This window comes from Opisthorchis viverrini (genome assembly GCF_000715545.1).
Source record: "Opisthorchis viverrini unplaced genomic scaffold opera_v5_68, whole genome shotgun sequence".
Lineage (NCBI taxonomy): Eukaryota > Metazoa > Platyhelminthes > Trematoda > Opisthorchiida > Opisthorchiidae > Opisthorchis > Opisthorchis viverrini.
The window spans coordinates 916,591-929,019 of record NW_008751724.1 but is presented as its reverse complement, the minus strand read 5'-3'; the positions used below and the strand labels follow the sequence as shown (position 1 = coordinate 929,019).

The following is a 12,429-nucleotide window of genomic DNA, read 5'->3' as shown; positions in this document are numbered from 1 at the left end:
AGCATTTGAGATATAAGGGTTGCAATTTCTGGTCTGAAGTCGGAAATAGTCTGTTTTGCTGGAGGTACCTGAACACTGAAGGCGTTTCTGTACGTGCATTTGCTAGCGCATTAATAATTGGTGCAAATAATTAAAAGTATTTCTTCCAGTTTTGAATAAACTTCCACTTTCCACTTGATCTGCGCTTTTTCAGGTTCGACATGCGTGTGTTCATCGTTTTACTGGCAACACTTCTCATTATGTCCGAAGTAACTGATGCATCGCGTGAGTGACGCATTTTTGAACAGAGCACTGATTTGAGTTTTGCTTTGCAGTCAGCAGAATTTGTTTTACAAACCGTATTTGCCCGATTTAGCATAGTCAGTAGTTTATATTGCTAAATGTTTGCACCAGGATGCTCCTATTAAACGACTTATGTCGTCTTACGAAATTTTCAGTAAGGAAACTGTCGAATATCTTCATCGTTTGTTGTGGCTACGCTTATCATAGACAGTAGATAGAATCTTTGCGGCGAAAAGTATTCTTTCAGCATTAAAAGTTGAATCGCCCGACTGAAAACTTAACACCGAAATCCCATGTCACCTCTCGTCACCTGGGATGAACTTCCAGCTGATTTCGCTTCTTAATGCACCTATTCAAGATTTATGCTTATTTCGATGCATATACAAAAAGGACTGATCAGTAGCTTGTCCGGCATTGACATTGCGCCAACACAAGCCGATTTCAAAGCAGTTCTTTTTATTTTCCTTCGTACTATTTTTGTTTGACTATTATATCTGAATTCAGAAATGTTGGATTTTGGTAGTTATTGAAAAATGGATTACGTTCTTTTCACCTTGAGGTTTGAAATTTGTCAATGATATTCACCGAATGATGTTCACCGATTTTTCCTCGGTTTTACTCTGTTCCCTCATTGAATATAGCGGGCGATGAAAAAGGACAAGACCTGACGTATACAATTGATTCATATGTGCGGCGCAGAAGAGCCCAGCAGCCCGCCACTTTGAAAAAACCGGATTTAGGTGATGCATAAATTTGGTTTGGTTTGAATAAAAGTCACCCTACACGAGGAGAACATACATATGTACTTGGCATTTTACCGCTTTGTTGTATTGCTTCTTGACATAACCACATCTGGGTCGCCAACATATTGGGAATGGAACCACTCTACACGTAGTCGACTGCATTTTCTACAGTCAATGAAAGGCATCCAATAAGTAACCGAAATTTGTAAATAATGGCTCTGTAATCCGTGAATTCAGCCGGTCTCAATTATTCTGAACATTGCCGTCTCGTCACCATTGGCTTGATGTGCAAACGCCGAATTCCACCACTAATAGTTAAAGTGCAACAACACAATTATTACTCGCAAATTGTAAGTTACACCTCGTACACTGGGAATAACGTCCAACCGGTTTCGATGCCTGGTCGATCGTCACTGAGTGGCTTGTCCAGCATTGGAATATTTTCTTCCAATTAGGATCATAATTCCACTAGAATAGTCATTATTATGGAAGAATGTTACACATCTAATTCTCTTTAATTCCGCCATTTTATTTTTGTGACTAATATAACTGCATTCGGATATGTTGGCTTTCAAATTTTGGTGAAAATTTGATTCCGTTCAGTTCCGTTCCAGTTTTCTGTTCGTGGAAATTTCATGAGCTCTATTTATTTCTCTGAAAGTAATGGTCGGAGAAGACGGACACGGCCTGGCATATTTTATTGAAGCGGAATCGCCACGCAAACGGGCTGAGGAAACTGCCGCTTTAGAACAACAGCCTCCGGATGATGCAAAACACTGAACCCGAAACCACAAAAATTACCGAACTCGAAGCCAAAAGTAAATAAATCCTGGGCATTTTCCCATTTGGGGGACTTCTATTTAACAAAACCAAATCTAAGTTGTCATTCGATTGAGAATGGAACCACACTACACTTAGTGGGCTGCATTTTCTCTAGTCGATGAAAGCCGTCCAATAATCAACCGGAAGTTCTTAATAATGGCTCTGCAATCCGTGAATTCAGTTGCTCTTACCGATGCCGTCTCGTCAACATTGGGTCTATGTACAGACGTTGGAGGCCCAAATAAAAATCATGTGAAAGCTAGATATTTTAATGAATTTCAGTTTGCTTGATTTATCGTTCCGAGTGACAAACATATGCAAGTCAATCCATCATTCGGGGAAGTTAGTCTATTGAGGCGTCTTCCACCTTAGACCATTGTTCATAACAGCAGCAGAGTGATCATTCCTAAAGAGGGCTGCATTTTCCTCTATCAAGCACTGATACATCCTCCACTAACTTGGCAGAACCTGAATGGAGGAACTACTTGTAGACTAGCAGGTCTAGCAACATGAAATCAGATGTTTTCATTAGACTACCAGCCTTCGTGGACCAGATAATCTGCTATTCTACCACCGGAATTATAAATGAACCCAAAAGTGTTCCAAAAAGGAGACTGTGGTTTGCGATTCATATTTCGTGATGAAGCACTGCTCAAGTCGAGAAATGTTTTGGACAACAAGGCCGATTCTGAAGTTCAAGTTACGGCTGAATATAGGTATCCAAAATGCGATGATCCTGTCCGAGGGAGCCCTTTATACTGAAAACCGCGAGATGCTATACAGCCGTTTCACTTTCCTAACAAGAGGAATTCTTTCTATCAAATATCAACGCATATCAAGACATTTCATTGAAACACATGCTTTTTCATGTGTGTACAATTCTCACAGCCTTGTGGAAATAGTTGACCCATAATGTCGAATGTCCCACTCAGTACACGACCTTTGAATTGGTCAAATTCGAGTCGCCAAAAATTTCTTTTAAACATTACTTTATAAAAAACTTCAGTTCCTCCTTGAGTCTGTTTCATACCAAGTGTCAACAGAACCTGAGTTTTCTTCAAACTGCGAAATTGGTCAGACATCCTTTGCATGTCTGGGTGAAGCGAATTGTCCATTTCTGCTTGTGGAATTTTTCGAATTCCTGAGCCCAAAAGCAAATTGCGTTGCCAAATAGTTCGTCTGTAAATTTTCGGTCACACTGTCAACAATGTGTGAGGCAACAAGCGTCGACCACTACATGTGAGGACCACACGTGGAGACGGTCATCATTGCTGGATACTTATGAGCGTGAAATTGTGGTCTTAAGATCGTAAACACACTAAAACTCTGCAAAAACTCAGTCATATCGACCGTGTCCGTATCCTCACTCTCAAATGGTAGCCGAGGAGCAAAAGCGTATCCAGGTGCCGGAGAAATTCTCGTGATGGACGTGCCACGATCGGCCAGCTAAGTGGCCTCATATAGAAGAAAGCGTAACTGCATTTTGACCCATATTGCAGTATTGATTTTTCTGCAAGTGATCGTTTTATACTTGATGTCATCAAGCTTAAGAATACGTCCCATGAAAAATTTTTGTAGTTTTACAAATGGAGGTCTGATTTTCACCAGCGAGATATAGTACCACCGTTTCTTTGACTTCCACATGATTAGAATTTGAGAAAATCTCCGCCGTGTGGTTATGGTTGGTCTAAGCCCGTTTTCTTATGAGCTACTGTTCGTTTATCAGTAGTCACAGTTTGGGATTTTCAGTTTGCCGACCATATTCCGGGTTCTACTGGTTTGTTGTCTAACTTTATCTAACTTTATGCATTCTGCAGTTGTCTTCAGCTTCATTCATCAAGGAACTCACGCTGAAATCGTCGAGTTCAGTCAGTCATAACACTTCAAGCTTTTTCGGCAGCAAAGTAAACGACTTTGGAATAGTGAACAATAAGTACCTCTTGGTACAGCATATTCCGAACTCCCTGGTTAGCAACTGCGCACAATAAAACTTGGTCAATCGTGGCATGTAAACAGTCGAAGTGGCTTGTCATTGGACAAGGTATCCCGCTAGTCATTTCTTAACCCCGAACTACAACCCTATCCCGATAGGCTCCTAGGGTGGGAAGTTATCAGCTTGAACCGAAAGCTTTGAAGTCTCACGACTTGGTTATCATAATATGTCTATTAATGATACGTCTAGTAATGAATTCAGGTGGAGCTTGACAATCTAGGAAGATGCTTTAGCCGGATGGTTAAAACCATGTTGATATAAACGGGGTCAGCTGGATGTGCAGTCCACTCTTTAAGGCAATAGCTGCATATAACCCCACTGAAACATGGGGCGGCCAGGTGAAACATATGCAACTGATTGAAAACTTCGTAAACGCGAAATTTAGTTGGGTTTCAAGTGAGTCCTCCACAAAACCTAATTTGTTTGCAAATGAGTGCATTTTGCTAATGTTCAATTTCTGTTCAGGTAAAGCACAGGATTGACTTGATGATGAATTCCAAAATGGTCGAAAGAGGTCGAGGGCTTCCGCAGAGCATAATACAGCCCTATATGTTCTGTCAGAGAATGCTAAGCTGTCTCTCCCCGTCCGTCACCATAAGACGCAGAGAAAATTTTGGCTTTACAAATCAGGCTACCCAAACGAAACCAAGTGGCTTTCTGCACCAATTCAGTTGGACAATAGCAAACATGAGGGATTTAGCAGCGATTCAGTGAGGTCTGTCGTTTAAACAAATCATTTTGCGTTTGAAAGTTTACAGTTAACCACGCCTATCTGTCGTGTTCGTCATATTGGTTTGAGGGACGTGATTTATTTGCTCCAACGTGCTTCACTTCCTGAATATCAGTCCCCAGGTTGGGATATATGAGTGGAGAAGCACAACACCGGTTGAGATATGAAAGGCTCGATATCTGGCCTAAAATCGAACCTAAACATGTAAGGCTAGCGATGCGTGAATACCGAAGTCACTTCGAAATTATTATTATTTTGAACATTCATATATTGTCCAGCTAAGTAACAATGCGGTCGCTTGTTTTGATGGAAATTTCAGCGTCAATTAAATATGCATTTTCAGGTTCAACATGCGTGCATTCATCGTTTTACTGGTCACACTACTCATCATGTCCGAAGTAACTGATGCATCGAGTGAGTGACGCACTTTTGGGCGGACCAGAGATTTTATTGTTTTCCAGTATACGAAATTCGTTTTGCATCCGGCAGTTGCCTGTATTTAGCACAGTCAGTTGTTTATGTTGGTATATAATTACATTCCCATTTACATCGTCGTACAAAATTTTCAATAAGGAAGTTGTTGGATATCTCCATCGTAAATTCTGTCTTCGCCCACCAATCACACAAGGTGAAAAGTGTTCCGCATTACATTTTCGGTGTCCGAAATTTTATTGCATGACTACGTGTATAACCCCGAAATCCTACGTCATAACTAAGCACCTGAGAATAACTTTGATCTGTTTTCCTTTCTCAAATAGATTGACTTGATGATGAATTCCAAAATGGTCGAAAGAGGTCGAGGGCTTCCGCAGAGCATAATACAGCCCTATATGTTCTGTCAGAGAATGCTAAGCTGTCTCTCCCCGTCCGTCACCATAAGACGCAGAGAAAATTTTGGCTTTACAAATCAGGCTACCCAAACGAAACCAAGTGGCTTTCTGCACCAATTCAGTTGGACAATAGCAAACATGAGGGATTTAGCAGCGATTCAGTGAGGTCTGTCGTTTAAACAAATCATTTTGCGTTTGAAAGTTTACAGTTAACCACGCCTATCTGTCGTGTTCGTCATATTGGTTTGAGGGACGTGATTTATTTGCTCCAACGTGCTTCACTTCCTGAATATCAGTCCCCAGGTTGGGATATATGAGTGGAGAAGCACAACACCGGTTGAGATATGAAAGGCTCGATATCTGGCCTAAAATCGAACCTAAACATGTAAGGCTAGCGATGCGTGAATACCGAAGTCACTTCGAAATTATTATTATTTTGAACATTCATATATTGTCCAGCTAAGTAACAATGCGGTCGCTTGTTTTGATGGAAATTTCAGCGTCAATTAAATATGCATTTTCAGGTTCAACATGCGTGCATTCATCGTTTTACTGGTCACACTACTCATCATGTCCGAAGTAACTGATGCATCGAGTGAGTGACGCACTTTTGGGCGGACCAGAGATTTTATTGTTTTCCAGTATACGAAATTCATTTTGCATACGGCAATTGCCTGTATTTAGCACAGTCAATAGTTTATGTTGGTATATAACTACATTCCCATTTACATCGTCGTACCAAATTTTCAATAATGAAGTTGTTGGATATCGCCATCGTAAATTCTGTCTTCACCCACCAATCACACAAGGACAAAAGTGTTCCGCACTACATTTTTGGTGTCCAAAATTTTATTGCATGACTACGTGTATAACCCCGAAATCCTACGTCATAACTAAGCACCTGAGAATAACTTTGATCTGTTTTCCTTTCTCAAATATCCTACTCCACAATGATGCTGATTTTGAAGAGAGAGAATTTGCGGTCGATCCTTGCCCATTAGTGCAATCTCTCCATCTGGTGAGTATCTTATTGCCACTGCGCAAATCAAACCCACCACAACTTAAAGCACAACTAGTTCTTTCTATATTCAACCACTCTATTTTTCTGTGACTGTTACAACTCCGACCAGAAATGTTGGGTTTCAGTGTTTACAATAAATTTGATTGCGCCTCCACATATTTACGGGCCATATTTATCTATCGCCATAATTCGAGATACACCGAAAGGTCCAGAGCTTCATTGTATTTTCTCCTTTGAAAACAGGAAGCGGGAAAGAAGAACGGCTGATGGATGCAACTGAACAGGATTCGCAACTCATAGAAGCTCAGGAACCTGGCACTGAAGAACAACCAGCTGCAGAGGATACATAACACTGGTGTCGCTACCACAAAAAAACGTGATCGGGAAGAAGAATAAATAAATCATTGGCATTTTTCGATTTGCTGGATTTCTCTGGCAAAACCACGTCAAAGTGGTCAGCAACGGAACCTCTCTAATTTCGGTTGCTCTAAATATGTTGTAGTCGACTAATCGTGTGCAATATGCAACCGGATGTTGTAAATAATGGCCATGTAATTGCAGTATTCAGGCAAGTTGTATTATTCTTGACCCTACTGCAAACGATGTCAAGATCAGTACTCATATAGGATGGGACATGGTCAGTATACACAGCCACGTAACTAAGTTGCGTATGAACAAATCGAACAGCGAACTGAAGTTGGACATTGTTTTGAAAGGAGGATTGACTTCAGATTTGATAGGTTTGAATCCATGCTGTCCACTCTAGAATGATCGTATAATTTCATCAGAATATACGCGGTGAACCGGATCCTTGAACGGATTCCTCGTGACCACTTCACGCAATCGGCACCAGCAAGATTCGTTTATCCCTTAATGTTGTTGGACACCAGTTACGGACTCAAACACAAACAGATGCGCAAGACGTGTTGTCCACACCACTGAGTCTAGATTGTTACCCCCATGGGATCAACCAGCCTAATTCTCTAATTCATCGATCACACAATGCAGACCTCTGGTTGTAGTCAAAATATTCTTGTGAACTTCGGTGTCACTTTTTTGTACCGAGATGCGAATTCGGCTTTGGCACCGGAAAGAAGTAGATGATTTTTTTGGTGGTTCGTCATTTTTTAAGGAAAACCGGACGCCCTGGTACCCCATTCCTTCTAGCCGTTTGAATGATGTTCACGAAGAAATCTGGGTTCATCTTGCTAGTGGCTCCTTGCCCTGACATGTTTTCCAGATGTGCTGATTTTAGTGGCGAACATAGACATAATTAGCTTCCTCTCGATTGTTTTTCTTGAGGAATTAGGGATTTTCAAAATTAATATCGCACTATTCTGCCGACTCTTTGCACCAGGTCCAATAAAATTCATATTTATATTCCGCCATTCTTTGTTTGTGTTCCTAATATACCTACATCCAGAAATGTGAGGATCCAGTGGGTTTTGGAAAGTTGATTACGTTATTGCACATCCATCATTTTATTGTATTTTTCCGCAAAAGCGATCAGAATCCTGCCACTGTAGAACAAACGGCTCCATGTGATGCCATCACAGGACTCGTTCCTAAAAGAAATCTCGGTTTGCGAGCAGCAAATTCGATAAATCCTTTGCATTGGCTTCATGTGCAAACGCCAAGAGTGACCGAAGAACCCAGGGGACAGCTATATGGTTTCGTGAATCATAGTATACTTGCCTATCTTTCCAGGTGACGAACATATGTATTTTAATGTATCGTGAGGGAAAGTTAGTCTACAGAAGCTTCTGCCAGCTTAGCCCAGAGTGATCAGCAGCAGAGTGATGATTCCTAAATAGAACTGCATCTTCCACCATCCCGCGCTAACACATCTTCCACAAACTACAGTTTCCACTAGCTTGCGAGAACCTGAATGGAGGAAATACTTGTTGACTAACAGGTCTAGCAACAAGAAAGCAGACACTTTCATCCGACTGGAAGCCTTCCGAGGACTTGCTAATCTGCTATGTCATGAACGCAATGGACAAGCGGTCGAAAGTGGAAATTGTAGTTTGAGATACAGTGTACGTGATAAAAACCAATCAATTCGATAAATCTTTAGAATAACATTGCTTATGTCAAGAAATTTATCCAGCAAAAAAGGTTAAATTCGAATGGTTAGTTTTGATCCAAAATAAGCAAGCGGCAAGTAAATACCAGCAACGATATAAAGAAAACCACAGTCAATATGGACAGCCGCGTAATTAAGTTGTTTGTGAACAAAGCGTGCAGTGATGTCAAGTTAGACATTGTTTTGAACGGAGAATGACTTCAGATTGGATAGGCTTTAATCCATGCTACACACTTTAGAATGAACGTATAATCTCATCATAATATCCAAAATAAACCGTTTCCATCAACAGATTCTTCGTAATCACTCCACGCAATCGGCACTGGCAAATTTCACAAATATCCACAAAGTTATTGACCGCCATTTGCAAACTCAAACACAAACAGATGCGACAGGCGTGTTGTCCATACCACCGACTTCATTGTTACTTAAATGGTATCAAGCAGTCTAATTTTCTAATCTATCGATCACACAATGCAGAACTCTGAATTTAGTCAAAATATCCTTGTGGACGTCGATTTCGCATTTTTGCAAAGCTGCGAATTCGGACTTGGGAAAGGAAAACGAAGATGATACTGTGATTTAGTGGTTCCTCGCCTTCTTTAAGAAAAGACCGGATGCTCCGGGAACCCGCCCGTGACTTTGAACATAAGGCAAACGGAGCGTACATCCATTCGCATGAGCTTCGCGAAAAAACCCGGGTTCATCCCGCTTGTGGCACCTCGCTTTGACATGGTTTCCACATGTGCTTATTTTGCTGGTAAACGAAGGCGTAATCAGATTACTCTCAATTGTTTTCTTCGTGGAAATGGGAGTCGTTGGAATTAAGTCCGCAGCATCTCCTCTCATCCTTGTACCAGGTCTTTGTGAATGATCCTCTGGTACGGAATCAGCAATCTGCGTAGACTTTAGTTCCTGTACATGACAATAAATGAGTTCGTGACTACTAGGTTGTGCATTTCAAGACAGTTTGTAAAGTCTTCCTTAGGGAATTATGCGCTTGGTTTTCAAAATTCCAGATATGTTACTGAAGATATCCCAGATATCACTTCTGCCCGCTACTCCATCTCAAATGCTCTCTAATTCCCTCAGAAATATCATGCAGCTCACCATTGGGCTAAAAAGCGCCAGTATGAACTACGTCTACCTAATGCGAATAATTCACAAAAGATGCTACATCATTGAGGTTTGTGCGATTTTGCTTAGGTATTCCTAATAACTGTCTCATTTGGGTCTCAGTTGCTTTAACTAGCCAATCAGAACAATCCGATTATGAGAGGCATAGACGGGCAGACATCCAAATGCAGCGGAAAATGACTCTTAGACAATGGTTGGCTGTGTGCTACATGGCCTCAGTGGTACATTGACCATAATCCATAAGCAAATTTGGCAAGGAATGCCTAACCTTAAGCCTAAAACAACTATCGTGGACATTATGTCATATAGTGAGTTTCTCATAGATCGCATGCTTTCATTCAATTAAGATATCGTCGTGTCGTTTAAGCCGATTTGTATTGAACAGCTGNGCGAGCTCTGATAACTATTTCACCCAAAATGCAAAACGGGACAGTAGCAACCCTCGGGTTACAAAGCTGCATGCTGTTGAGTTGTCCGTTTGACTCTTGGCTGGTTTAACCACCGATTTAGTACAACTCAGGCTTATAGATTGCTGACTTGCTGCCGTTAGGTTGCATCAACCTCAATGGAGTGTTTTGACAAACATTTATGACTGAATTGTAGTTGTTTTCAGTGGTATACGTGTTATTCAGCACACAACAGTCGTCCGGTGGGACGAATTTTACGCATAGAAAGGCGAAATTCATTGACAATGTTGGATTTTGGCAACCCTTCTTCTTGAACGTTTGTTGATCGGGTAGTTGTTGGTCGGTCTGCAGAGGTCGATTACAGGCGACTTCACGATAACTAGCCCCACAACGATATCAGCTATTTTCATGCTATGCAAACCGTCGACAACCGACTAACGACAAATCATACAGAGTTCTTGGCTCATCCCGGTCAGGTGCAAGGCTGTGCCAAGAAAACAATGAATATTCAAGTAAAAACCACTTCACGCAATATGCGTACATTCTATTGTCAGATAGAGTTTGTCTAAATAGTCTAACGTGGCGAGGTTCCATAACGCTCAAAAATTCTTTTGACGTAACACGGAATGAAATACCATTTACGTGGCAACTTTCACGAACGGGAGTTCCGAGCTCTATCCAACAGCACGTATTATCGATTGGTACATGAGCTTCAAAGCCAGGCAGATAACTAAAACCATAACGGAAAACAGTGTTAGTGTGATGTAACAACATTTCGCCAAGCAATACTAGCAGTTGAATTTTCTAACATTGGTTTCCGGAACGTGATTTATTTGCTCCAAGTTGCTTTAGCTCCAGAATTTCAGTGGTCAGTGTGCGATGTATGGGTGGGAAATCCCTACACCAGTTGAGATATAAAAGCCTCGATATCTGGTCTGAAATGGAAACCAAACATGTAAGTCTTAGGATGCATGAATGGCGAAGTCATTTGACATTACTATTTGTATGAACCTTTGTATTTTGTCCACATAATTAACAAGGCGATCCCTGGTTTTGAAGGAAATTTCAGCGTAAATTGAATTCGCTTCTTCAGGTTCAACAGACGTGTATTCATCGCTGTACTGGCCGCACTTCTCATCATGTCCGAAGTAAATGGTGGAGCGCGTGAGTGACGTATTTTTGAACAGCGCACAGATTTGAGTTTGCCTTTGCAATCAGCAAAACAGGTTCTGCATACCGCACGTCCGTGGTTTAATTGTAGTCAGTAGTTTATATTGGTATATACTTACACCAGAATGGTTGTACTTACCTACTCACGTCGTCTTTCAAGATTTTTAATTTTTCTAATTATCGAGTATCTTCATCGTTTGTTGTGGCCATGCCTATCGCAGACAATATTTAAAACCTGTTCGGCAGAAAATTTTCTTCCAGCATTAAAAGTTGAAGCGCATGACTTAACACCATAATCCCATGTCACCTCTCGTCACCTGCGAAGACGGTTCAGCTGATTTCGCTTCTTAAAGCACGTATTCTACATTTGTGCTGATTTTGGTGTACTTCCCATAAAAAAAGGGTCTCCGGTTAATTCTTGATCAGTAATTTCCCCGGCAGTGCTGTGCCATCATTCAATCAGAACCAAATTGCCTCTACACAAGCCGAATTCACAGCAACCTATACCACAGCTAATTGTTCGTTTATACTATTTTTGCTAATGTTATTGCATTTAGATATGTTTAATTTCGGAGGCATTTAAAAAAATTATTCACGTAATTTTCACCTTGAGGATTGAAGCATTTCAATGACATTAGGTTGATTTGCACAAAAAGTTCGTCAGGCTTTCTCTGTTTTCTCACTGTATATAGAAGGCAACGAAAAAGGACAAGATCTTGCGTATACAATTGATCAATACGTGCGGCGCAGAAGAGCTCAGAAACCCGAAACTTTGGAAAAACCGAATCTAGGTGATGCATGAATCAGGTTTCATTGCAATAAAAATCACCCTATACGAACAGAACACTAAATACACACTTGGCATTTTACCGTTTTGTTTGATTGTTCCTTGACACAACCCTATCTGAGTCGTCGTCAAATTGGGAGTGAAAGCGCCTTACACATAGTTGATTGCATTTTCTACAGTCGATGAAAGCCGTCCAACAATCGACCGGAAGATCTTAAGAATGGTTCTGCAATCCGTGAATTCAGTCGCTCTTCGTTATTCCCACCGATGGTGTCTCTTCAGCATTGGCGTCATGTGCAGACGTCGAAAACGAGCTCCATAATTTCGTGAAGTCAATTTTGCTTGGCTGATCGTTCCGGGTGACAAACCTATGCAATTTAATCCATCATGAGAGGAAATTAATCTACTGAGGCATATTTCA

The 12,429-nt window shown here is 41.0% G+C and overlaps 1 protein-coding gene across 1 annotated transcript; it reads left to right on the top strand.

The window, feature by feature from the left end:
- Positions 1-6,964: 6,964 nt before the first annotated feature.
- On the top strand, positions 6,965-12,091 carry T265_04240 (hypothetical protein; the record flags this gene model as incomplete). Its single annotated transcript, XM_009168933.1, has 3 exons — positions 6,965-6,972; positions 11,145-11,215; positions 11,914-12,091. The coding sequence occupies 3 exons, from the start codon at positions 6,965-6,967 to the stop codon at positions 12,021-12,023; spliced, it is 189 nt and encodes a 62-aa protein (XP_009167197.1).
- Positions 12,092-12,429: the final 338 nt, after the last annotated feature.